This window comes from Myotis daubentonii, chromosome 8 (assembly GCF_963259705.1).
Source record: "Myotis daubentonii chromosome 8, mMyoDau2.1, whole genome shotgun sequence".
NCBI classification, from domain to species: domain Eukaryota; kingdom Metazoa; phylum Chordata; class Mammalia; order Chiroptera; family Vespertilionidae; genus Myotis; species Myotis daubentonii.
The window spans coordinates 13,171,493-13,196,780 of NC_081847.1; the positions used below are offsets into that span (position 1 = coordinate 13,171,493).

Sequence of the window (25,288 nt, forward strand, 5' to 3'; positions counted from 1 at the left end):
TGTGCTGGGTTCACAGCTGTGTCTCAGACGCTTATCCTAGTGTCTAGCGCACAGCGGGCACTCAGGTCACGATGTTGACAGGACTAAGGAAGGTGGGATTGCCCAGAGGCAGTGGAGACAGCCCAGGTGGAAAGGTTAGGACTGACCAAACCCCCAGCCGGCCCACAACCTCACCAGCAGGCTGACTCGGGCAAGCAGGAGTTAAACGGCGTTCACGCTCGCTACCCGCAGGTGGCGCCGTCCCGCCTCGGTGCGGAACTCTGGGCGCTCTGAAGTGCGGGACAGAATCGCAGCGAGCGCGGAGCCGAAGCTCAGCCCGGACTTGTTGATCTCGCCCAAGCAGCCGTCGCCGCCGCCACCGCCGCCGCGAGAGCAGCAGGAGGAGGAGGAGAAGGTGGCGGTACAGGAGGCGCCGCCCGAACGCTGTCCTGCCACCCGCGTCTGTGGCGTCCGCCTGCGCCCCCAGCCTCGGAGAGCGCGCTCGGCTTCGCAGCGCCCGCAGCCCCGGCGCGTCCCCAGCCCGGCCGGCGTAAGCTGGGCCCAGCCCGGCCCCGGGTCCGCCGTTGCCCGCGGGCCGGGGCGGCCGGGCGACCGGGACGATGCTTGGTCCCTGGCCCCTGGAGGCGGCCTCCCTGGAGGTGAGTGTTGAGGCGTGCGGCCAGCGGCGAGAGCGCAAGGGGCACTAGTCAGGGACCCGCCTGCCGCGCGGCTCGGCCTGTTGGTCTACCTAGGCTCCGGGGCGGGCAAGGGCTGGGGCCTGGAGAGACACAAGATCTCATTCCGGGGCGAGGGGAGAGGGCGTGAGCCTCACTGCTGGGGGCTCAGAGGAGCCCCCGAAATCACCAGTGCGCGATAGGAGGAGGCACGTTTTTAAAAGGCCAGAAAATTCAGCTCTTTTCCCCGCCTCCCACCTCCCCCACCCCTTCCCTTCTAAGCCCCGGGAAAAGCGCAGAACCCGGAGTTATAAAAAGCCATCGCAGGAGAGGAGCGAGGAGGAGGGGGAGGGGGGGAGGAGGAAGAGGAGGAGGAGGAGAAGGGGGCAGGGAAGGAGCGAGGGGAAGACGGAGCAGGTGGCCCCCCAGGACTCTGCGCGCCCCTCCTGCTGTGGGTTAGGGGGCACGGAGGGAGGGGTGGGAACCCGCGCAGAGCTTGGCTTTGCGCCTTCGGGTCTCTTCTCGTCGCCGGAGCGACCTCAAGAGATGCTTCCATGACTTGGGGAGAGGGGTCGCTCCAGGACAGCGACGCTGTTGTGACTATCCTGTCTGTTACGACCTCCGACAAGTGGGCACCTGAACCCCCACAGAATTCCCCAAAATCTTTTAAGGTTTCGAAAAAGCAAATCTAGTGCCATCCCCCTAGCCCTCGGATCTTAATTATCTCGGAACAGGGCAAGGAAAAGATGAGGTCTTTAAAAAAAAAAAAAGTTTTTCGTGCAGCTCCCCTCCCCATTTTGGGGCCAGGTTCCCGACTCGACGGGGATACCCAAAGAAAACCGAGTTTCAGCACTCGAGGGGGCGGACAGCTCCCGGGCGGCCGGGTTGGGCCTGAGCAGCAGAAACCCGGGTGTGGCCTCCCGGGTCCCTGGGGCTCCTCTTGGGGGCCCTCTCCCAGCTCCGAAGTGCGGCCCCTCCCTCCATCCGTGGGGTGGGGCGGGCTTCAGCACCACCGTGAGGGACAGCGCCCAGCCTTTCTACCCTCCCTGAGCCGCTTATGCACCAAGAAGGTCAAGGCCCGCTGTGAACCGGCTGGAAAGGTGGGGAGGGGCCGCGCCCTGTACCCTGTTTGCTGACCTTCGTGCGCTTTCTGCCTCGCAGCCGTCGTCGGGATGGAGGTGAGAAGACGGCCGTGACGCGCGCCTGCGTGGTCTCCTGCACCCCCAACAGCCCATAGTGCTCCCTGCCCCCCTCCCCCGCAGCGGCCGGCCTTGCGGTCCAGTGACAGCGGCCTGGGGGGGCAGGGGGGGCGGGGGCGGCCGGACCAGCGATGCCGGCGGGCATGACGAAGCATGGCTCCCGCTCCACCAGTTCGCTGCCGCCCGAGCCCATGGAGATCGTGCGCAGCAAGGCGTGCTCGCGGCGAGTCCGCCTCAACGTCGGGGGCCTGGCGCACGAGGTGCTCTGGCGCACCCTGGACCGCCTGCCCCGCACGCGGCTGGGCAAGCTCCGCGACTGCAACACCCACGACTCGCTGCTCGAAGTGTGCGACGACTACAGCCTCGAGGACAACGAATACTTTTTCGACCGCCACCCGGGCGCCTTCACCTCCATCCTCAACTTTTACCGCACGGGGCGGCTGCACATGATGGAGGAGATGTGTGCGCTCAGCTTCAGCCAAGAGCTTGACTACTGGGGCATCGATGAAATCTACCTGGAGTCCTGCTGCCAGGCTCGCTACCACCAGAAGAAGGAGCAGATGAACGAGGAGCTCAAACGTGAGGCCGAGACCCTACGGGAGCGGGAGGGCGAGGAGTTCGATAACACGTGCTGTGCGGAGAAGCGGAAGAAGCTCTGGGACCTGCTGGAGAAGCCCAATTCCTCGGTGGCTGCCAAGGTAAGCGTGGGACCTGGGGGCTGCTGGGCTGGGGGGTTCTGCTTGTGTCCCCAGATTGATGACCACGGCTGGGGGACTGTGAAGGAGGAGAGGCTGTTGCCTAGACCTTGGAAGCGAGGCTAGCCTCTGCAGACTGTTCCTGTGTGGTACTGGTCACCCATCTTTGCTGTTGTTGTTAATCCTCACTGGAGGATTTTTTCCCCCATTGATTTTAGAGAGAGTGGAAGGGAGAGAGAGAGGGAAGGGGGGGAGAGAAAGAGAGGGGCCCTTCCGTTGGAGGGCCGCGGCTCTCTCCTCCAAGCCACATGGGGCCAGGGCACCCCCTCCTTTTATTATTCAATACTTTATATCCTGACTTTGTTGGAGAAAAGGATTTACAGAGATTTCTGAAAGCCCACAGCAAGAGGATGGACACGGCAAAGGAGAAAGAGAGCCCAGAGAAGCAGTGAAGCCTTGCTGGGGAGGAGCAGACTTGAGTTTGGTCCATTCTACAGAATGCTCCCTCGGGAAGCCCCAGACTCAGGCCGGAGGGGGTGCCACCCTGCAATTTCAATACTTATCCCTGTATTTATAACCCCACATTGCCCCCAAGGAGGGAATGAAAGCAGCTTATAGACTTGCTTGGAGGACACTGAGATTCCGTCAGGCGGTTTTAACATAAGTAAGAAAAATGAGGCAGAGGGACTCTGAGGGGTGGGTTGGTGTGTGCGTGCGTGACGCACGCCGTTGGCTGAGGACGCTTGTGGGTGAAGGGTCGCCACTGGTTTGCTCTTTATTTATGTGGTGAGTTTATTCCACGAAGGGTTTGATGCAGCTTGTAAAGATGCTGGCTGTTGGAAGAGAATGTAAATTTCAAAATAGGAGAGAAAAATAAGGCAGTGTGAAAAATAAAGCCGAAGAAGGAGGCAGGGATGAGATCGATGACACTGGTGGGCCAGGCAGTCCTGTGTGCTGCCAGGTGTGAGGGACTGAGAGAGGCTTTGGGTGGGGGCCAGGCCAGGACGGGAGCAACTTCCCTGTGTCAGGCTGGGATTCAGAGCTGTCTTGGAGAGATAGGGCCTGTCTTCATGTGGCCAATGTGCTGGATGTCAGAACAAATGACAACACAGTATGTTCAGTGCTATAACGACGTTCATTTGGGGCCCAGGGGGAGCCCAGAAAAGAGAGGTGTTGATGCCAAAATCCAAGAAGACCAACTCGGAAAAGATGTGTTGAGCATAGCTCACCATCTGAGACCTGAGAGCAGGGCCAAAAGTGGGTGGGGGAGAGAGGGGGATAGGTCAATGTATTCATGGCAAAAAAGGAGGAAGCCTACACGCCAGCCATGATGTATTAGCTAGGGCTCCCTTCATCCAGCCTGGCCGCTCATTATGGAATCCCCCTGGCTCAGTCAGCTCCCCACTAAGGCTCACCTGCAGGGCCAAGTCTGAAGGGAGGCCTGTGAGGTACTTTGCCCAGATCTGACTATCCGAGGAGAGACCTCTGAGAGGGGCTGCAAGGGGTGTGGCTGGGAGGGAAGTGGAGGGAAGCGTGTAGGTTTTCCCTCTCCCCTGTCAACCCTAAAGAGGACAGAGATTCCTAGGCCTGCTTTCCTCTTCTGAGGATGTAGGCTGCCTCTGGTCATAAGCCTGCCCCAGGTTTCGTGTCCAAAAAGCCTCCTTCTTAAGACAGTCACTCACCCTTAACCGGCTTAGGATCAAGAGACTTATTTTGCTATTTCCAGGCCTGACACGGGTTTCTGCCCTCCACATCCTGTTTAGGCCCAGACACGACTCTCCCTCCTCCCTGTGTCCCTAAGACATGACAGTAAGAGGCAGGGGAGGGGAGGGTCATCCTCACAGAGAAGAAGCAGGCAAAAGGCAGTGTTTAGGTTGGCATCTGACAGCAAGACAGGGAAGCTCAGGCTTGCAGAAGACACTGTTTGGGAATAAACAGCCTCGTCTCCCCGTTGGGTTAACCTGCTCACAGGGATAGCTTTGTGACCTCGCTGTGATCCCAGGCTCAGCTGGCACACATGCCTGGCAGATGGATGGCCAGAACTGAAATGGGAAGGCAGGCAAGCTCATTGGCTGTCAGGATAGAAATCCTGCCTGCCATTGATCAAACACCTACCGTGTAAGAAGTGTAACAACACCATTAGTCCTTATGCCAATTCTCTATGATTACCCCACCTTTCTCAAACAGGGAGGCTCAGAGGGGTTAAGTAACTGGTCTGACATCACACAGAAGTAGTCAGAAATTCAAACTCAAGTGTGATTGTAAAGACCCGGTTCTTTCCATAATGAATAAGTGCCGTAGCCTCCTCCCCAATCTGCCTGCTTCCACTTTTGCCCTTGCCATCCACTGCCCACATAGCAGCTAGAGCGAGCTTTTCAAAATGTAAATGGGCTCACATGATTCATCCGCTTAAAATCCTCCAGAGGTTTCCCCTCACGCTCAGAATTAAATCCAAACCTTCACCACGACATACCAGACCCTTCTGAATCCAGGCCCTTGACCTCTCCAAGCTCATTTCTTCTATTCTCCTTTAGTTCACTTGCTCCGGCCCTACTGGACTCCTTGCTGTTCCCTATCCCAGTCAGGCTTTATCCTACCTCAGGACCTTTGCACTTGCTGTTCCTGCTGCCTGGATTGCTCTTTCTCGGATTGTCTCATGGCCAGCCACTTCTCCTCCTGCCTCATTTAAGCAGGCCCTGCCCCAATGTCTCCTCAGAGAGGCCTTTCCTGAGCCCTGTTATAAACAGCCTCCTTCCCCGCAGTCTCTGTCATATCACGCAGCGTCCCTCCTGCATAGGCTTCAAGCACCATCTGAAATGGTATCTGCTTCCTTTTGTTTCTCTGTGTCTCCCACACAAGAGAGTAAACGCCATGAGCTGTGTTTACTGCCCTGCTCCCAGCACCCATCATGGTGCCTGGCACAGAGGAACTCAAATAACTAAGTGCAGAATACATGAATGAATCAAGCAATCAGTCAGTCACTGTGTCTCAGGGTTTGGGGATCTGTCATTCCTCCCTCACTGCCCACCTGCAACCCAGTTCCCTGTGCTCCCTTCACTCCCATTCATCCCCCCAATTTGGATGCCATGCTTGTCCGACAGCAAGGCCTGTGGGAACTTCTCAGAAGCCACAGAAGGAGAGGGTAAAATGGAGGAGCATTTCTGGGCGGTCCTCCTTTTTACCCTCTGAGATTCAGAAACGGCCCTACCCCAATGTTTAAGAGCAAGAACAGACCGGGGTCCAGGCCCACTCCAGCACCCTCCCCAGTTTCTGGCCTCTGGCAAGTTCCTCAGCTCTCCAAGCCCCAGCCTCCCACCTGTAAAATGGAGATAAAAGGCCCCCCTTACAGGGTCATCATGGAAGTCATGTTTGCCACACTTTCTCACAGTACCTAGCACCTAGGAGGTGGGACCTTTCTCCATGGCTGAGTGGGCTGAGCTGCGGCGAACCCTTTCCTTCTGATAGCAGTACTGGGAGGCTGAGCTGGCGCTGTTAATAATTGATGGGATGTTCTGGCAACAAGGAGACCAACCAAAGCACAGGCCTTAGCCTTCGCTGTCAGGGGAGTGAAAATCAAAATCCATTAGGCAAAAGGCAGTGTGATTGATTCTTGTTTAGAAGTGGGGTCAGCCCCAACAGAGTGACAGGGTTTCGGTGCGGGGCCACCACTGGGTTTCTGCTTTCTCGGAAAACTCCACAGGCTCCTCTCGGCAGGAGAGAGCGGGAACTAATCCGCAGTGTCTGTGTTCCCTGGAACAGTCTCAGGGATCGAGCCCTACGGTTATTCCTTCATTTCCAGAGTAGCTGCTGCTTATTGTGCCAGGCTCTGACTAGTGGAACTTTACATCCACTCGCTCGTTGAAATCCCTTCGACAACCCAGATAGTCTGACTGCTTGGGCTGCAAGTAACAGCATAGAAAACTCAAAGTGGCTTCTAGAAGGAGGAAGATGCATCCTGTCACATAACAGCAAGTTTCAAAGGAGCTGGTTTCAAAGAAATGGTTCCATGGTGCCATCAGGATTCTAGGTTCTTTTCATCTTTCGGCTCCTCCAACTCCTGCAAGTGGCTTGGTCCTCAGGCTTGATGCCTCATATCCCAAATTGGCTACCCAGTTCCAGCCTTCAAATGTTGGCACATCATATCCAACCAATAAAGTGGGGCGTTTCATCCTGTGTGCCCCGTTTTTCCTTGAGAGATCAGCCTTTCCCAAAAGCCTCCTTAAATCCCATTGGCCAGAATCAGGTCACGTGCTCAGGCTATAGCCACAGGGAAGCCTGGGAGAGCAAGTGTCTGGCATTGTCAGCCGAGGAAGAGAATGGATTGATGAGTGGCGTTAAGACTCTTACAAAGAGGAAATAAATGGAGGCGCTGAGAGGTGAAGTCACTTGTGGGAGCTCACACAGCTAAGTGCCCAGGAAATATTTGTTGAAGGAATGGAAATGGCAGAGCCCGAGTTTGGACCCAGAGTGGTCTGGTTCCCAGGCCAGTGTTTCTTTCTTTTTTCTTTTTTTTAAAATATATTTTATTGATTTTTTACAGAGGGGAAGGGAGAAGGATAGAGAGCCAGAAATATCGATGAGAGAAACATCGATCAGCTGCCTCCTGCACAACCCCCACTGGGGATGTGCCCGCAACCAAGGTACATGCCCTTGACTGGAATCGAACCTGGGACCCTTTAGTCCTCAGGCCGAGGCTCTATCCACTGAGCCAAACCAGTCAGGGCCAGGCCAGTGTTTCTTAATCCTGGAACCATTCACGCTCTCTGAGCTTCAGTGAGCTCATCTGCTGAACGGTGGCCCATGTCTTCGGGCTCTTTTGATGATTCAGTGAGATTCCAGATGTAAATGTAATTTGCAAATGGAAAGTACTTTATTATTGTGAATTGTTGTTGTTATTATATTCAAAAGAGGAAGTGTTCTTTTTCAGGGACAGGGGTCAGTATTTCACCCACTGCAGACTTGATGAAGCATCAGCTCTGTGGAGTCCAATAGGTGTGGTTCATTTCTCAGCTCCATCCTGCCAGGAAATGTGACCTTGCGCGAATTCCTCTCCTTCTCCGAGCCTCAGTTTCCTCATCTGGGGAATGGCGCCCACCATGTGGCGCCATTAGGAGATAATCTGCATGAAGATCTTAGCCCAGTGCCCAGCCCACGGTTAGCATTCAGTAAGTGACGATGGAGAGTATTAGTGTCACACTGAAATGCTCTGTCCTAGCTACATCCCTGGTCGGTAACATCTCCGGTGCGGTGTTATTGATTGCGGGGTCACTGCCTGCCCTGTCAGGATCCCATGCCTCTAGTGTGATGCTGCTGCTTCCTTGACCTGAACCAGGGGGACCTGTGCATACTCCTCAAGAAAAAGGAGGGAAACCAGCTCAGATTCATGGGGTTTCCCAGCGCCATCCGTCGTCCGGCTGGGGCTCTTGCTGGCCCCGGGTCAGTCATTCTCGATACTTGTATGTATTCCTGGGAGGCGATGTGCTGTGGGGACACACAGACCTGGGTTTGAATCCCAGCCCTGCCATTTCCTAGCCCTAGACTTTGGGCAGGACACTTCCCTTCCCAGGGCTTCCATTTCCTAATCTATAAATGAAGACGATGCGAAAACCCACCTCACAGGGTTGCCCGGAGGACGAAGTACGATAGTGCATGAGAAGTGTGGAAGCCACGCTTCATAAATCCAGTATCCCGTTTTGATAAAGGGAAACATGGAGGATGCTTCAAGGGCTTGCCTGGGTCACACACCAAGCTGGTAAAAGATCGGGGACCATTTCTAGACCTTTCTGACCCCACTGCTACCCTCATCGAGGCTCAGGGGTCTTTCCATTCCTCCAGGATGCGAGACCTTGGCAGCTGGTCTTCGGGAGCTTTGAAAGTCTCTGATAGGCTAGAGAATGTGGAAATGCTTAGGAGAGAAAAAGTGGTGCCCAAAGGAGCAGCTTGGCCAACATTTAATTAACTGAAAGAGAACAAGCACGCAGTAAGCACCAACTCCATCCCCAGCACTTCGTGTACCTCTACGCCTGATAGCATTATGAACAGGAGCCCCGATTTTAGAGCTGGATTACCCAAATTCAAAGTTTGGCCTTTACTCATACCATGTGATTTGGGCAAACTACTGCTCCTCCCTGAGCCCCGGTTCCTTTACTCATAAAATAGAAAACTGGGCCCAACAGCAGCGCCTGCCTCATTGAATTGCTACCAGAATTGAATGAGTTAATAATGTATGCAGAACACTTCAAATAGAGTTTGACACATAGAAAGCCCTTAATAACTGTTAGGGGGTTTTTTGTTGGTGGTGGTGGTGGTGTTTTCAATTGTTATTGTCTCAATCCTCCTAACAATCCTGCTGGATACATAAGCTCCTTTTCAAAAATGTATTATTCTTATAAAATGATACAGGCTCATTGTAAGGTGAGGTTACGTAACTCGCTCAAAGTCACATGGGCAGTTGGGGCAAGACTGTGAGAGAAGAGATGTGTTCAGTGTCCCACCCGTGTCCTTTAGACCCTCACCATTTCAGTGCCACTGCCCAACTGCCAGCTTCCAGGCCCTACACTTCTTTGCTTAGAAACGACCTCTGGCTAGTGGATTCCAGTGAAGACAAGTAGTTAATGGCCCACGCAGACTAGCCCTCAGCTGCCGACTGATGGGAGAAGGTACCTCTCTCGCCCTGGATGGGGTGTACCTCCAGGTGCATAGTCTACACTGGCCCCCAGAGTTCCTCAGAATTAAGCCTCAGGTGTCCACAGTGGCTCCTGGCTTGATAATACACCTGGTTTGGCCTCTTTCCCTTCTGCGTCTCCCATATTCTCTCCTCTCCCAGTGTTTTCTGGGATCACTTCCCACATAAGCCACCTGTACGTGGATCCCTGTCTTAGGATTTCGTTCTGGGGGAACTAACCAAAGACCTGTGTGTCAGGGCCTCTGACCTTCACCACCTTAGGGCCCCTCTCCCTCTGAGAGTCAGAGGTGACCGGCCTTCCCTTCCTTCTCCCTCCCTGTCAGTCAGAGTCACCCAGGGCAGCAAATGGTGCTGGGAAACTTGATGTCCACGTGCAAAAGAATGAAGTTGGACCCTTACCTCACACCACATACAAAAAATTAACTCAAAATAGGTCAATGACCTAAATGTAAGGCCGAAAAAATATAAAATATAAAACTCTTATTTGGATGTGTTCATTCATTCAGTAAGATTTATGGAGCACCTACTGTGTGTCAAGCCCTGGGCTGGGTGCTGGGGACATGGCAGAGAATAAAACAAAGATCCCAGCCCTAATGGCACTGATATTTCCATAGGGAGTGAGACCACTCACAAGAGAAACAAGTACAGATACTGACTGGAGCAAGGCAACTGTGAAAAAGAAATCACGAGACAGGGAAGATGAATGCTAGCTGGATATTTGATGTGATTGAGGAATTAATGCTATTTTTAGATGTGATAATGCTCACGTGATTATGTTTAAAAATATTTATCTTTTAGAGATACACACTGAAGTATTTATGGATGAAATGACAATATCAAATAAAAGTGTCCTGTTTTGTTTGGTGATAGGTGCCATGGAGAAAGGTCAGCAGGTGAGGGGTTTAACCAGGGTGGTCAGGAAAGGCGCCCCCAAAATGTGACAATTAAGCCGAGACCTGCAGGAAGGGAGAGAGGGGGGCATGTGGACTATTGGGAGAAGAGTGTTCCTGGTAGAAAAAACCCCAGCATGTGCTAAGGCCCTGGGGCGTGTCTGGGGCAGTCAAGGCACCACCAAGTGGCTAATATGCCGAGGGCAGAGTAAACGAACGGAGCAGTTAGGGAGGTAAGATGAGAGGATGACCTTGTCTGTTCTGTTGGACTTCGGCCTTTCCATTGAGCACTGAGCCTCTGCCCTGGCCACCCTGCCTTCAGCCATCCCCTTCCAGTCCATCCTCTGCAGGGAACCAGAGCCATCTTCCTCACGTGTAATCTGTTCATGTCAATCATCCCCTTCTACCAATCCTCCCATGATTCTCACTGCCCCCAGGATAAAGTCCAACTCCTCAGCCTGACCTTCAAGGCCCCAGCCAACATTGCCACCATCACCTCCTCCCATCCCCTCTCCCCGGTACGGTCTGCTCCCACTGTACCCACCTCTGGCATTCCCCAAATACTCCATCCTTCCCCAGTCCTGCTCCATACCTCGGCCCAAGCTGATTCCTCTACCTTGCACCTTCTTCTTCCCCTTGTCTGCCCGCAGCCTCTCTCTTCCCACCTTTCAAGGCCCGGCTTCTCCCTCCCTCTACCACCCACACCACCTTCTGGCAGCACCGACCGCTCCCTCCTCTGTGCCCTGGAAAACTGATGTTCCTACCTTCTTTGCACAAAACACTGTGAAGACTAGCTATGGTTTGTTCCATGGATGCCAGGACTGACCCTCAGAGAGACAAGAGAGCTTCAGAGAACAGGCTCTGAAACCTGGCTGCATGGGTTCAAATGTCAGCTCAGTGCTTTTGAGCTGTGTGCCCTAACGTGAATGACTTAACTTCTCTGATCAATTTCCTGATCCATGATTTCAGGGACACTCTCAACAACCAATTTTATCTGAAGCACTCAGAGTAGTGCCTGCCACTCAGCAAATGTTCACTGCCAGTGAACAGTGTTGTTGTTGCTATTGTAGTTGAGTGGTAGTAAGCATTTGTTGAGTGAGTAAACGGGAAAATGTGCATGATCTTACGACGACTGATCAGAGGGTTCTCCCTTACAAGGCAAGAGTCTCCCCAGGGTACCCTTCCTTGCCCTCCTACCTTCCTTGTCTCTACCTGCCCACTACTATCTCCACACTTCCTAGGCCAGGAAGAGGTGACCTCCTGCCTTCCATTCACAGCAAGGAAACAGGATTAAATTAGGCCCCTGAGGTGCCCCCTCCCACCCTTGAGGTGCTCCCTCCATTTTACTCTGCAGCAAGGCAAGGCTGTTCTCCACCATAATTGCCCACCATGGCCTGGCAGGCAGACACTGTCTTTGAGAGAATAATGTTACATTTGCCAATTCCACACCATCACTCACATCCGCCAGGTAATGGACCTGGAATCAAACGGATTCTAAAAATAAGCTACCACATTTCCCTAATTGCTACCTAGGGCCCTTCCCGGAGTCTCTCCAAGGCCTCTATGACCCTTGAGGCCCTGGACCTTGGCCAGCACTGCCTCTTAGAGGCCTTGCAGACCCAATTGTACCAAAGTGGCAGCCCATGATTGCCCTGTCGGGGCATATGAGAAGCAGAAAGAAAGGCAGAGATAAGAGGATAACGTTGAACCAGCCTTCCATTTGCTTATCATGTCTGGAGTTCCCACTGTCTCTTTGAATGGATCAATTTTCTTTTATCTCCTATGCCTTGGGTAAGTTTACACATCCTTTATTTGTTCCTTGAAATACGGACTGCAATTTGATTCAGTCACTCCCTCTCCTATTCCTGGGACAATCCTTTTGCTTTCAAAGTTAGCTTCCTTCCTAGGCTTCTCCGATCTGTATAACTTTATGTGGGTCTGTGTGCATGCCATCTGTTCTTTGTATGATAAACATTTATTGCTTTGCTAGAGGCCCAGTGCACGAAATTCATGCACGGGTATGGTCGCTAGGCCTGGTCGGCGATCAGGGCCGATCTGCAGAGTGACCAGTGGGGCAATTGGGGGTGGAGGGGCCCCCGCTGGCACCCGCCTTGGCTGGCCTGGCACCGCCTGCTCACCAACCCCCCACCCCCCACCACCACCACCACTGCCACCAGTGGGGGCCCGCGTTGAGCGTCTTCCCCCTGGTGGTCAGTGGACATCAGAGCGACCAGTCATTTGCCCGGTTGTTCCGTTGTTTGGTTGATTTGCATATTAGGGTTTTTATATAGAATGCCAGGATCTGTGCTGGGTGCATGAGAATCGCTTGTGTATCTATTAGTTAGGATTCTTTTGGTTGCAGGTGACAAAAATGAAGCTCAAATGGACTTAAGCAAAATAAATACAATGGATAAGTCCTTGCTTAGGTAAGGGTTTAGGTAGGGCTGAATCCAGGCGCTTAAATAGGTCATCAAGACTTGGTTTCCAATATCTCTAAGCTCTCTTCTTCTCTGTGGTGGCTTCTCAGCAAGGCAACATGGCTGGAAAGATAGTCTTCAGACTTCCATCCTGGGCAGAAAAAAAAGCAAGTCTCTTTCCCAAAAGTTTTAACAAAATCCCTGGGCTCATTTTCATTGGCCCATCCCTGAGCCAATCCCTTAGCCAGATAGGGATCACATGCCAATCGCTGGAGCTGGGATGAAACTGAGAATGGGAACGAGGTGCTTCCCCAGAGAAAAAGTGAAGCACTGTTTCCAAGGGAGGGGAGAATAAATGTAAGGCGGCAAAATGTAATCCACAGCCGTTATGTAGCGAATAGGCTACTGGAGGGAGTTAGACCGTAAACAAGTACAAAATTAAGTGAAAGAATAACCACACACTGTAATGTGTATGCTTGAAGGAAGGAAGCAAGGTGTTTTGATGGCAAATAACAGGGCATGGTCCAAGAGGGCCGCTCAGTGTAGGTGGCCCTTTCTGAGAACCTGAACTTGATTTTTCTCCTTCCTGAGCCGCCGAAATTATCTTTCTTCTACAAATTCTCTGTTTCCACCTCTCCTGCACCATTAAGCACGCTCCCTCTTGTATGTGACTTTCTTCCCAAATTTTTTTTTTTTTATCTCCCCAACTAAAGCAGGATGTTCTCAAAGTCTAGGACTGTATCTTATTTATTCCTGTGCTCTAAAGCAGGGTGCGTGGGCTGACTGGTTTATAGATCACGTTTTATTGTTACATCTGCCACATTCATTTACCTATTTGCTAAGGCTGTTTTTGGTAACAACAGCATTGACAGGAATAGTTTGCAGACCTGCATTCCAAAGTCGCTGGGGGCCTGATGCAGAGGAGGGGCTTTGTCAGAGGGATTAGAGGACTGAGGGGGGAAGGGAAGGCTAGCTGTGTGACCCTGTGCAAATCACTTAACCTCTCTGGGCCTCTGGCTCCATATCTTGCCATGCCAGCTGCCCCTTCTCATCTCTCAGATCTCAGCTCATTTGTTACCTCTTCAGAAGGGCCTTCCCTGACATTGAATAATCAGTTTGGATCTGGTGGTGTTCACCTCTTTCTGTGATACACTACCTCTGGTTAATTTCGAGATTAGGCCCGCTTGGGGCAGGCATCCTTCCCTTTCTCTTCACCAGTGCTTTCCCTCCTCTCATATGCCATCGTCCTGGTATAAGTGGAAAGAACTCTGGTTTGGAACTCTGGAGACCAGGGTTTATAATCCCAACACCACCACATAGGAGCTAGGAGACAGACCCCTCATCTCTCTGGGCCTCAGTTTCCTGAGCTGGAAAATGGGCATGGTAACTTTGCCAAGCAAGAAAGACAAGGACACTCGCCTGAGCCAGAGTGGCCAGCATTGTGTGGCCAAGCACAGATGTTTGCTAGTCTTCCTTCTCCCTTCCTTTTCTCAAGAGGGAGAGAGGAAAGAGCGTGTATCCCAAACCTCGCCTTAATCCAGCCGCTGATGACACCCTGCTCACTCATTCTTCATGCAATGTCTGTGTCAAGGAGTGGCCGGAGGGTGGGGGGCTTAGACACTCCCCAAGTTTCTGCCCAGTCTCCATCACACCCCCATAAAGCTCTGTACAAATGCAACCCAAGCCACGTCCCCTAGTCCCTTCTGCCTCCCTCCAGGCTTCTGCGTCCACGCTCCCAGCCCTTGTATAAAAATGTACACCCTTACTGGCCTTATGACCGGAGAACAGGCCAATCCATAGAGGTGGTCTTCGGACAGATTGAGTAGTCCATGGTGTGTGTGTATTGTGTGTGTTGTGTATGTTGGGGGGGGGGGGTAATGTGTTGTGTGTGTATGGTATGTGTGTGGTGTGTGTTATTTGTGTGTATGTATGTGGTATATGTTATACTGGAGGCCCAGTGCATGAATTCGTGCATGGGTGGGGTCCCTCTGGGTGGCCTGCGGGGATCAGGCCAAAACCCGCAGTCCAACACCGCCTGCAGCTCCTACCTGCCGCTCTCACTCATCTCCACCCCGCTGCACCTGCAGCGGGCTCACGCTCAAGGAGTCCCAGTTGGGAGAGGCTTGCACGCTACCGCAGCAGTGCTCACCAGCTGTGAGCCCTGGTGCCCTCCTGAGGGGAGTGGCCTGCAGGATCGGGCAGAAACCGGCTCTCCGACATCCCTCGAGGAGTGTCGGATTGTGAGAGGGCGCAGGCCAGGCCGAGTAGCCCCATCACTGCATGATCTGGGTGGGGAGAGACTGCGGGAGGGCTCCAGGGCGTGTCCTGCCCATCTCGCTCAGTCCTGATGGACCAGACCCCAGCAGCAAGCTAACCTACCTGGTGGTCAGAGCATCTACCCCCTGGTGGTCAGTGCATGTCTTAGCGACTGGTCTACCAGTCTACTGTCTGCCCCCTGGTGGTCAGTGCATGTCATAGGGAGCAGTTGATCAGCCTTAGCATATCATTTGAGCATACAGGCAGTCCTCGGCTTACGTCGGACTTGTTGTTTTGTGGTTACGTCACCATCTCCCATTTGTTTATGTTTTATGTTTTTTATTATTTATTTACCACAAGTAAAGGTAAGGAATTGTTATCTTTCTTTTAAATTTTTTTACTGTTTCACTTCATTGCGTACTGCTGTGTATGTGCTCCAGGTGAGTGACGTAGATGCTTATGTAGGTGGGTTCCGACTTAGAGCGAAATCGCGTTTTGACACGCCATAGGAACGGATCTCCAACGTAACCCAAGGACCTACTGTATTATGCTTTGACTGGTTGAACAGTCAGTCGACCAGTCACCAGACGACCAGACAATTAGCATATTAGGCTTTTATTATATAGGATGTGTGTTGTGTGTGGTGTGTGTGTCATGTCATGTGTATGTGTGGTGTGTGTGGTATGTATGGTGTATGTGGTATGTGTTGTGTGTGGTGTGTGTCATGTGTGTGGTGTGTGTCAGGAGGGTATGTGGTATGTGTGGTATATGGGGGGGTGTGTATGTGTGTGCGGTGTATGTGGTATGTATGGTGTATGTGGTATGTGTGGTATATGGGGTGTGTGTGTATGTGTGTGTGGTGTGTGTGGTATGTATGGTGTATGTGGTATGTGTCGTGTGTGTGTATGTGTGTGTGTGGTGTGTGTCAGAGGGTAAGTGGTTTGTGTGGTATATGTGGTGTGTGTGTATGTGGGTGTGGTGTGTGTGTGTGTGGTGTGTGTCAGGGGGTAAGTGGTTTGTGTGTTATATGTGGTGTGTGTGTGTGTGTATGTGGGTGTGGTGTGTGTGCTTTGTGCCCCTAGTACTGAGTGATCCACCGCAGGGCCGGCTATAGAAGTTGTGGGGTGCAGTGCAAAATGAAAATGCAGCCCCTTGTTAAAAAAAATTGTGGAGACAGCTGAGTATTAAGCCAAGTGGGGCCCTTCTGAGCACAGGGCCCTGCAGTGACTATGCAGGTTGCACCCCATGAAGCCGGCCCTGCCCTCTGGGAAGAGCGACTCAGAAGGCCTAGGTGGGAGCAGAAGGCTCCTCGGGCCTGGAGAACCTGTGAAGGGAAAAGTGCCTCCTCAGCTCCTGCCTAGGGACCGGGGGCCAGAGCAGGGCCCTCACACTCAGATGGCCCCAGGCGCCAGGTAGTGGCGTGAACAAGTGGAGCAGTTGGACAGGACTGTGGGAAGGCAAGTTCCATGGAGCCAGCTAACACTCAGCCTTAGTGTCAGGAGGCAGCAGAAAGCGGCGGGGACTGTGGTGAACAGGGCCATATGCGCCCATTTAAAGAGGCAGCTGCTGTTCAGCTCCAGGCTGGGTTCTTTTCTGAGTCCAGCCAGAAATTTTAATTTTCATATGAGATATCCAAACGTCAATGTTGGCAAATATTTTTTTTAAATGAAAGCGTTTGAGCCCTGGCCAGTGGGATCAATGGTTAGAGCGTCAACCCAAGCACCGAAGGGTCACAGGTTTGATTCCCAGTCAGGGGCACATACCTGGGTTACAGGGTTGATCCCAGTCCTGGTCGGGGCACATGCGGGAGGCAACTAATCGCTGCATCTCTGTCACATCAATGTTCCTCTCTCTACTCTCTCTCCCCACCTCCTTCCCTCCCTTCCACTCTCTCTAAAAATCAATGGGGAAAAATATATCCTCAGGTGAGGATTAACAACAAAAACCAAAAAAATTTAAGCATTTGAGTGGGCCAAAAGAAACATATCTGGGGACCACATTCAGCCCGTGGAGCTCCCCTTTTTGACCCCTGAAAGCATAGAAGCTTCGAATGGCTAGCAATGGGAGGAGGTTCATCTCTTGCCTCTGAGGCCCTCCTATCTGGAAGGGGGAGATGAAGAGAGTAGAGCTTGGCCCCACTCTCTCCTTACTCCTGGCGTCAAGCACAGCACAGGGTGACAAGTGTTTGTTGAGTGAATGAATGACTGTCACACCCAGCTGGGACCTGGCTTCAAAACCCAAGGCAGCTCACTCCTGGTGGATGCCAACACAAGTCATGGAAATTCATGGCAAATCCTTAACTTATCTGCTAATAGGACCCATCGTGCCCCTGCCCAGCCTCAACCTGAGCAGGAAGAAAAAGCCACTGTCATGGTTAGAAAAAGCACTGGATATCGAGTCAGCAAAACGGACTGGCTCTGAGCCTCTGGTTCCTCATCTGCACGATGGGAATAATAACCCCCGGGGCTTGTCCAGAGGAATGAATAACATAAAAGCAGGCAGAGTGCTCAGCAAAGTGCCTGACGTGCAACAAACGTAAGCAGCTATTATTTTTATTGTTATTTTGATCCTCCTCCTCATGACTATCATCCGAGCATCTGGCTTATTCCTAGGGGCCGTGGGCCTGTGGTGGAGTTTATTGTGTAGAATTGAACTTTATGTCCCTGTGATGTCAGCTCCACAGATTCAGGCTGGAGAGCTGGGGCATCGAGAAAGTCTAGAGATTAGGGTGCCCAGGATTGGAATTCTGGTGTTCAGGTTTGGAATTCTGCCACTCAAGATCACTGCTCTGATATTCATTGTTGGAGCACCACCGTTCAAGGTCACAACTCAAGGTCTGGGGTTCAAGGTCAGAAGCCTGCCATCTAGTGTCAGAATCCTCAGATCCGTAATTGGACCCCGGGAGTGTGTGTCCAGAGCTTTGCTGCTCGTGACCGAAACTCTAGCGGGCAAGGTCGGAATGCTGATGTTCCAGGTTGGAACTCATGTTCAGAGCCGGAATTCTGAGGTTCAAGGTCAGGACACTTCAGTGGTGCTCGCGCTCGGAATCCTGGCAGGCACATTTGGAACACTGATGTTTGGAGGCAGAACTCTGGCTCCCACATGGTTATGTTGTGGGTCCTGTCCCTTATGTATCATTAACGCTTCATCATCCACAACTTCTGGCAGCAGTTTCTGAAGCAATGAACCAAGGAAGGTCCCCAGACCTCTGTTTAGCCAGCGGGGTTCTTTTACTGATACCTCTTTTCCTTATTGTTTCTGACACCCATCCACTCGGGAGGTGCCTGTAGAGATGACATGATCCTCCGGAAGGCAGCTGAAAGATGGCTCCCTTCCGTACCCCTCCCAAAGACCCCTGAACCTGTTGTCAACTTTGTTTAAATCCATTTTCTTTTTTTATGGCTAGCCTGGAGCAGGCCCAGGGAAGCAGCCCTGCCAAGCCTTGGGGGGCACCTCGATAATCTCACCTCCCTCTTTTCCAGAAAAAGGCAAACGGTGTTAGGCAAGGGTCAGAACGGAGTGCCAAGGGCTTGTGGCTACCCAACCCGGGAGATGTGTGGCTGGCAGCGACAGGTGGGGAAGTGGAACAGTTCGCTGGTCATTGCGGTCGCAACAAAAGCATGGCTGGTGCCAACTGGGGAGCTTCATTGATCACAGGGTAGAGAAGTGATAAAAATCATCTCTTAACTCTACTTACAGTGGTGCAAGTAATGGGCACTCAGTGAAAGGGGGGTGGCAGGGACAATGTGCTGGGTCACATCCCCTAGTAAATGGCTATAGCACCTGCTTCCCCCAACCTTCGTTTGCCTTCCTTTATTTTCTTCCATAGCCCTTTTCTTTCTCTTTTATTTTTATTGATGGATTGGTTTTAGAGAGAGAGGAAGGAAGAGAGAGAAACACTGATTTGCTGTTCTACTTATTTATGCATTCATTGGCTGACTCTTGTATGTGCCCTGACCAGGGATTGAACCCCCAACCTGGAAATCTTGGCTTATCAGGATGACGCTCTAACTGACTGAGCTACCCAGTCAGGGCTCTTAGTCCTTTCACCACCTTGTATATTATACGTTTATCTGGCTCTTGTCTGACTTATCCCACTACATTACAAGTCCCATCAGGTTTTACTTCTATCTTCCCACTGCTAAAACGGTGCCTAGCATATAGTAGTTACCAAATAAAAATGTGTTGAATAAATGAATGAAGGAAAGAATGAATGTTGCTCTTTAGATATGGTGAAATCACTCCATGCAGAGCCCACCTCCGATCTCATCCACGATATCTATACAGTTTTTGGATGGGGGTGAGGGGAAGAAGCAGTGGGGAGGCGCATTAATCCTCCCAAGGCTCCTAATTGCTGTCAGGATAACTTCCAAAATCCTTATCTGGCCGCTAAGGGCCTGTAAGAACTACTACCCATCTTCATAGTACACGCACATCGTATGGTTCCTATCTCCTTTCTCAGCTCCCCAGGATACCATTCTGGGCCTCGCCTCAGGGCCTTTGCACATGCTATGTTGACTAGCACAATCTTGCAGCCCTTTCCTGGCCCCCTTGGCCCCTTTAACTCATCTTTTAGGCCTCTGCTTAAATACCCTTCCCTTGAGTTCCCAAACTTGATGTCATTCCCCTTATGATGGGCCTTTCGTCACTGCTTTTGGATCCCAAAATTCATTACTTTGGGGATAATCTTCCCTGAACTGGAGGCTCGTTATGAGGGAGGTGGTCAGAGCCCCTTCCTTTTCACTCAGAAAAATGCAGAACCTGGTCCCCCACCCAGATACGAAACATTCTCACTCAAGGGAGGAAGAGTTTGGGTCCCCCAGGGAGATTTCTTAGCCACCCTCCAAAGCTTGTCCCATACTAGAGGGGTCCTCTATCCCCTCAGTCACTGCTCACCCTCGAATTGTCCAGGCTGAGCCTGGGGCCTCCTTGAGGACTCTGAGAGCTTAGAGGGCACAACCCAGCCTATCTCTCTGATGACACCCACACAGCTAACACTTGTACATCACTCTACAGGGGTTATTAACTCATTTAGCCCTCACATTGCCCTATGACAGTGGTTCTCAACCTGGCTGCACATTAGAATCACCTGGGAATCCTTTTAAAATCCCGATTTCTGGGCCTCATCCTCCAGAAATTCTGTTTCTTTGTTATGGGGTGGGGCCACAACATTAGTAACAAAGAAACAGAATTTCCAGAGGATGAGGCCCAGAAATCAGGATTTTAAAACGATTCCCAGGTGATTCTAATGTGCAGCCAAGGTTGAGAACCACTGCCCTAGGAGGAAGGTACTGTTATAATCCCCATTTTACAGGTGAGGAAACTGAGCCCCAGAGAGGTCGAGTAACACATGCAAGGATACAGCTAAGAGCTGGGAGGCGGTGTTTGAAGCCAGGCTGTTACCTCCCGAGCTCAGGCCCGAACCAGCACACCTCTCTTCTCTCCTCTCTATACCATTCCCCTCACTTGCTTCTTCCTTTTATTCTTAGACTCTTGCCTTCCTCCTTTTGCTCTTCTCCCTCTTCCCCTTAACTAACCCAAACTCCTCAAGTTTTCAACAATCACAATTGTGTGAATGTTTTGTGAGAGCTCTCAGATTTCCCCAATTCTCTGTGAATGGATTGGAGGAAGAGGGTAAACCTCCTCCCAGTAGCCTGCAAGGCTCCATGAGGCCAGGCCTCCCACCTCTCTGACTTCATCTCCTACCACAACCCTCTGGCTTTCTGAGTGCAGCCACACTCATCTCATACTTACTAAAGTGCTTCCTGCCTCAGGCATTTGCACATGCTGTTCCCTGTGCCTGGAATGCTTTTCCTCTCTTCTTCACCCAGTATCGTCTACTCATCCTGAAGCTCCCACAGGGAATGTCACCTCCCCTGGGAAGCTTTCTCTGATTTCTGAATGGATCAGATCCCCAGTTATGGTTTTCAAAGTTCTATGTGCCTATCTTGGATGGCCCTTGTTTCCATTATAATGTCACATCCATCTAAGTGATTATCTGATTACTGCCTGCCTTTTCCCCACCCAAGTGGACTGTGAGCTCCCAGATGGCAGGCCTCGTCTGCTGTCTTCTGTGCCTACCTCTGTGAAAGCACTCCACAAAATCGTGTTGAATGAATGGATGGATGAATGAATTCAGAGGCTAGTCACAGTTGGCAGAAAGCTAACATCACACTTTTTTTCAGTGAGGAGTGGATTAGATAGTCTGGAATGTCTAGCTGAAACTCGAACCAGAAGGTTCTTAACATCCCAGTCTGAAAGGAACGAGGACACCACATTTTTTTTACAGCCAAGTAGCTTTCTTCTCCAGTGCTCACAGTGTGCTGGATGATGACTATAGTGCCTTCTATCAGATGTTTAAAGATACCTACTTGGTTTTTATTTTATAGGACGCTATTGAATTTTCCTTAAGCAAACACCATATGAAGACTCTAAACTAGGAAACAGAAATTCTGAGGGAGCTTCTAAAACGAAGGATCCCAGAGAATTTACCAGATTTACTTAGAAGTTACACTGCCTTTGGGCACAGGTGGACATGGTTAAATCCCAGCTCCACCTCTAGAGTCTATGTTCTCAGGCCACATCCCCTCTCTGAGCTGACATTGTCTCCAGACTCAATCCTGGCTGTTCCAGCCAGGCTCTCATTCCTGGATTTCCCAGCAAAAGTCCCAGGATTGGCTCTGATTGGACACACTTGGGTCAAGTGCTCATCTCTGAACCAATCTCTGTTGGCAGAGGAGAACACAAGTGTGGGGACCAGCTTGGGTCATAGACCGCCACGGAACCCAAGGAAAATACCTAAAATAGGGATTTGGTTAATATTCTTTAAATTAATTCATTTATTTTACTTAAATCAAGGTGTTTTAAGAGGAAATTTGACCTCATGAGGGATTGGAATCATATTATGAAATTCTAGCCAGATGCTGGAGCCTGACACCTGCTCTCCGTCAGTTAAAAGAGGAGATGTATGTTTTTTTGGAGAAGTGTTAGAATCCCATTAGCTTCAGCCCGGGACTTTCCCCTTTAGGGATCCTGAAGGTTGGAAGGAAAATTGGAAAGGCTGGCACCTTCTCAGTCTGAATCTGTGTGACTTGACGTCTTGTCCCTGTACAGCGAAACCAGTCTTGGCTACACAAGAGAATCATCTGAGAATCTTTAGAAGTTTTAATGCCAGGCCACCTCCCAGACCAATTAAATCAGAATCTCTAGGCGTGGGACCCAGGGGTTGGTATTTTTCAAAGCTCCCAGGGCGATTCCACTGTGCAGTGAGGATGAGAAATTCAGATTTCAATGCATCTAGTACCAGTGGCGTGTGCCCCACATTGGCACACACAGGGGTTCGGCAAGGCCACTGGGCGGCAGGAAGGGGCTCACGGGGAGGCTGGGGGGGAGGAGGGCTGGGCTGGCCAGGGTGTCTCCATTTCTTAAAAATTAACCGAGCAGGAGTCCGGGGAGGGTCATTTAACACTCTCCAATGGGAAGGAAACATGCATCCATCTCCCATCCAGAGGGATTCGATTCCAGGGATGAAATTCAACTCTCACCCTGATCCTCCTCCAACTCTCTGGGGTCCGACTGCTTGTTACTTGAACTGACTGTTACCTCTCCATCCACCTGTCAATGTCCCAGACCCAGCTCCGCTGCGGACCAGCTGTGTGGCCTCAGACAAGTCCCTCAGCTTCATCCGTCAGCTCCTCCGGCCGTCAGGTGCATTGTCTGCATAGCGGGAGCACATTGCTGGGCTGTGTAATCTTTGAGGCCATTTCCCCCCGGGGGACCTGTAGGTCCTCATCAGGGAGCAGCCACAGGCTCCTTAACTCCACACCCAAGCCCTGGGCCAGGGGCTCTCAAACCTCAGGAGGCCTGCCCTTCAGACCACAGAATCAACGTCTCTAGAGGCAGCCCAGGACCAGCCCAGGAACCTCAGTTGATTCTGATGCAGGTGGTCCTCGAAGTACAATTCCAAAGCAGAGCACCTATGTCCTGGTGTCCATCACGAAAGCCTCTTATCCAGAGACCCAGCCTCCTTACAGGTGAGGAAACCGAGGCTCAGAAAGGCGAGTCCTTTGCCCAAAGCTCTGCTGTGAGTACTTGGCTGTGCTGGGATTCGACCGCAGAACCTGCTTAACTCCAAAGCTGCTGTTCTTCTGCCTCTCACTGCCCATCTTTAAGTGGCAGCTCTCACCCCCTGCACTTTCTCCTTCCCCTGCTTTGTTTTTCCCCATAACAATTGTTATCTTCCTCCCACCCGACGCCTGGCACACTTGAAGGTACGCTCCATGTGGAGGGGCTTCTGTCTTGTTTACTAAGGGACCTCAGCACCTGAACCAGTGCCGGGCACACTAATGAACATTTATCCATGAAGCAAGTCCCTGCACCTCTCTCAGCCTCAGTTCCCCCACCTGTGGAATTTAGTCCTTGACTCACCCACCTCAACATGCTGAGTAGTAGGTGTTTTTGTTCACTGTAGAGTCCTGGGCCCAGGTGAGGGGCCCTTAGCTTCCGGTGGGTAGAAGTGAGGTGTGGCCCTGCTCGGGGCTGGAAGGTCTGGTGCTTTTCAAAACTGGGGTGGGAGCTGCAGACCAGGCCTTCCCCTTCCCCAGAACCCTCTGCCCCACCACACCTGCTCTGCCCCACCACCTTCCCCCGAGATCAGATCTCGCCATCCTCCATGGCCCGTCCGGGGCTTCCCCCGAGGCCTGGCCAGGCCGCTTTGTCTTTCTTCACCTTGTAACTTCATCGGCCCAGCGTGATCCTCCAGCCAGGCCCCCTCCTGTCTGTCCTCCGCGAGTCCTCCCCAGCGGGCGTGACAGCTCGCAGAGGCTGAGCTCCAGTTCTGACACGCTACCCTCGGTGTCTCCCAGGCTCCAGAGGTCTGCAAGGGGGAGAGATTGGACTCGCCCTCCGTGAGCCCAGATGTGGGACAGCGCCTTTTTAATTTATTTTTGTTGCTGTTGTTATTGTTCGAACACCAGATTCAATGGCCTTCAGTGGAAGGTGGTGGAAACTTAAGCTCAGTTCAGTTTAGTTTTCTCCCTCATCTTTGTTCTAAAGCAGTGGTTCTCAACCTCGGCTGCACATTAGAATCACCTGAGAATCTTTTTAAAATCCTGATTTCTGGGCCTCATCCTCCGGAAATTCTGTTTCTTTGTTGTGGGGTGGGGCCACAACATTAGTAACAAAGAAACAGAATTTCCGGAGGATGAGGCCCAGAAATCAGGATTTTAAAAAGATTCCCAGGTGATTCTAATGTGCAGCCAAGGTTGAGAACCACTGGTTTCGATAATGATGAGTTAATGCAATAAGGGTGCAGTCACTGTGGTGGGTGCCTCACCCCCACCTCCTTTACAGGCTGCTAATAGCTTACAGCTGCCCCTCCTCACAACCGCCCTTGGCCAATGGGAGCCGCCTGCCCAGGGGATTGCCACCTCCTACAGCTCCCTCCTCACCCCAGGCAGCCTGTAGCCTATGACTCACTGAGTCAGGGGCACAGCCTTCTTAAGGTGAGATCAACTGTGCAGCTCCCAGCTCACGGGCCTGGGTTCCCGCTGGGTCGGGCCGAAGCTCACTTCCTGCTGAGACGAGACCTGCTTCCCTCCCTGACTGTCTCCTACAGGTACATCCTCAATGAGTCTGTGCGTGAGAATCACCCCAGGCTCTGCTTCTAGGGACACCCACCCCACGGAAGTGGTTATTGTTTGAAACTTACACCATGTCCAAGTGCTAGGGACCCACAGCTAAGAGTGGCCCAGTCCAGGGCAGTCTGCCCCGCCCAGCAGCCCCCCCTCCTCTCATTCCCTCCATCTTCGGGGTGGACTATCCCTGACCACGCTCCACCGTCCCCCTGGGCTCAAGGGTTTTGCTTCTTCTGCTGACTTGGTGGGGACATGGCCAGAGTGGGCTGCAGTCCAAGGCTTTGTTTGAAAGGGCTTTTAAAGGCTGGCCCGGCCCTCCGTGCCAGGAACGCTCCCCAGCCCCTGTGCGAAAGCTCTGGCAAGCCGGGCCTTGTTTGCTTCCCCCCCCCCCGCCCCCCCGGCATTTTCTGAGGTTTCTCTTGGCATTCTCCCGCGCCGACCTTGGACGGCGTAATGAAGTTGGGAGAGGCTCCACGCCAGCTTCCCACTAACGTGGCCTTTGAGAGTGCCTTTGGGGCTCCAAACTCTTTCAGCCTGCTCAGGACAGGAAGTAGAGAGGGTGAGCCAGGCGGGGGGAAAGGATAGGTTCAATGGTGCTGAGCAGTGTGACCTTGGTCAAGTCACAGCCCCTCCCTAGGCCTCAGGTCCCCCAACTGTAAAGGGGGCTTTGGGCTGAACGGTTCCTTCCAACTCCCTGCTGTACCCATTCACTGGGAAAACACGCACTGAGTACTGGGTATGGGCCAGGCACTCTCCCAGGTGCTGGGGACAAAGCAGTGAACAACAGAATCTCTCTCGTGGCACAGGATAGCCCTAGTGGGGAGAACAGAGAGAGGGTGGGATTTAGAGTTAGAGGAC

At 52.1% G+C, this 25,288-nt stretch overlaps 1 protein-coding gene across 1 annotated transcript in view; it reads left to right on the forward strand.

The window, feature by feature from the left end:
* The first annotated feature begins 258 nt into the window (after window positions 1-258).
* Window positions 259-25,288, forward strand: part of KCNB1 (potassium voltage-gated channel subfamily B member 1) — a 90,469-nt gene continuing 65,439 nt past the window's right edge. Inside the window, exons 1-2 of the mRNA XM_059705344.1 lie at window positions 259-638; window positions 1,815-2,550. Of these exons, the coding sequence (XP_059561327.1) occupies window positions 1,984-2,550 (567 nt within the window). The 5' untranslated portion in view covers window positions 259-638; window positions 1,815-1,983. The remainder of the gene's footprint in view (window positions 639-1,814; window positions 2,551-25,288) is intronic.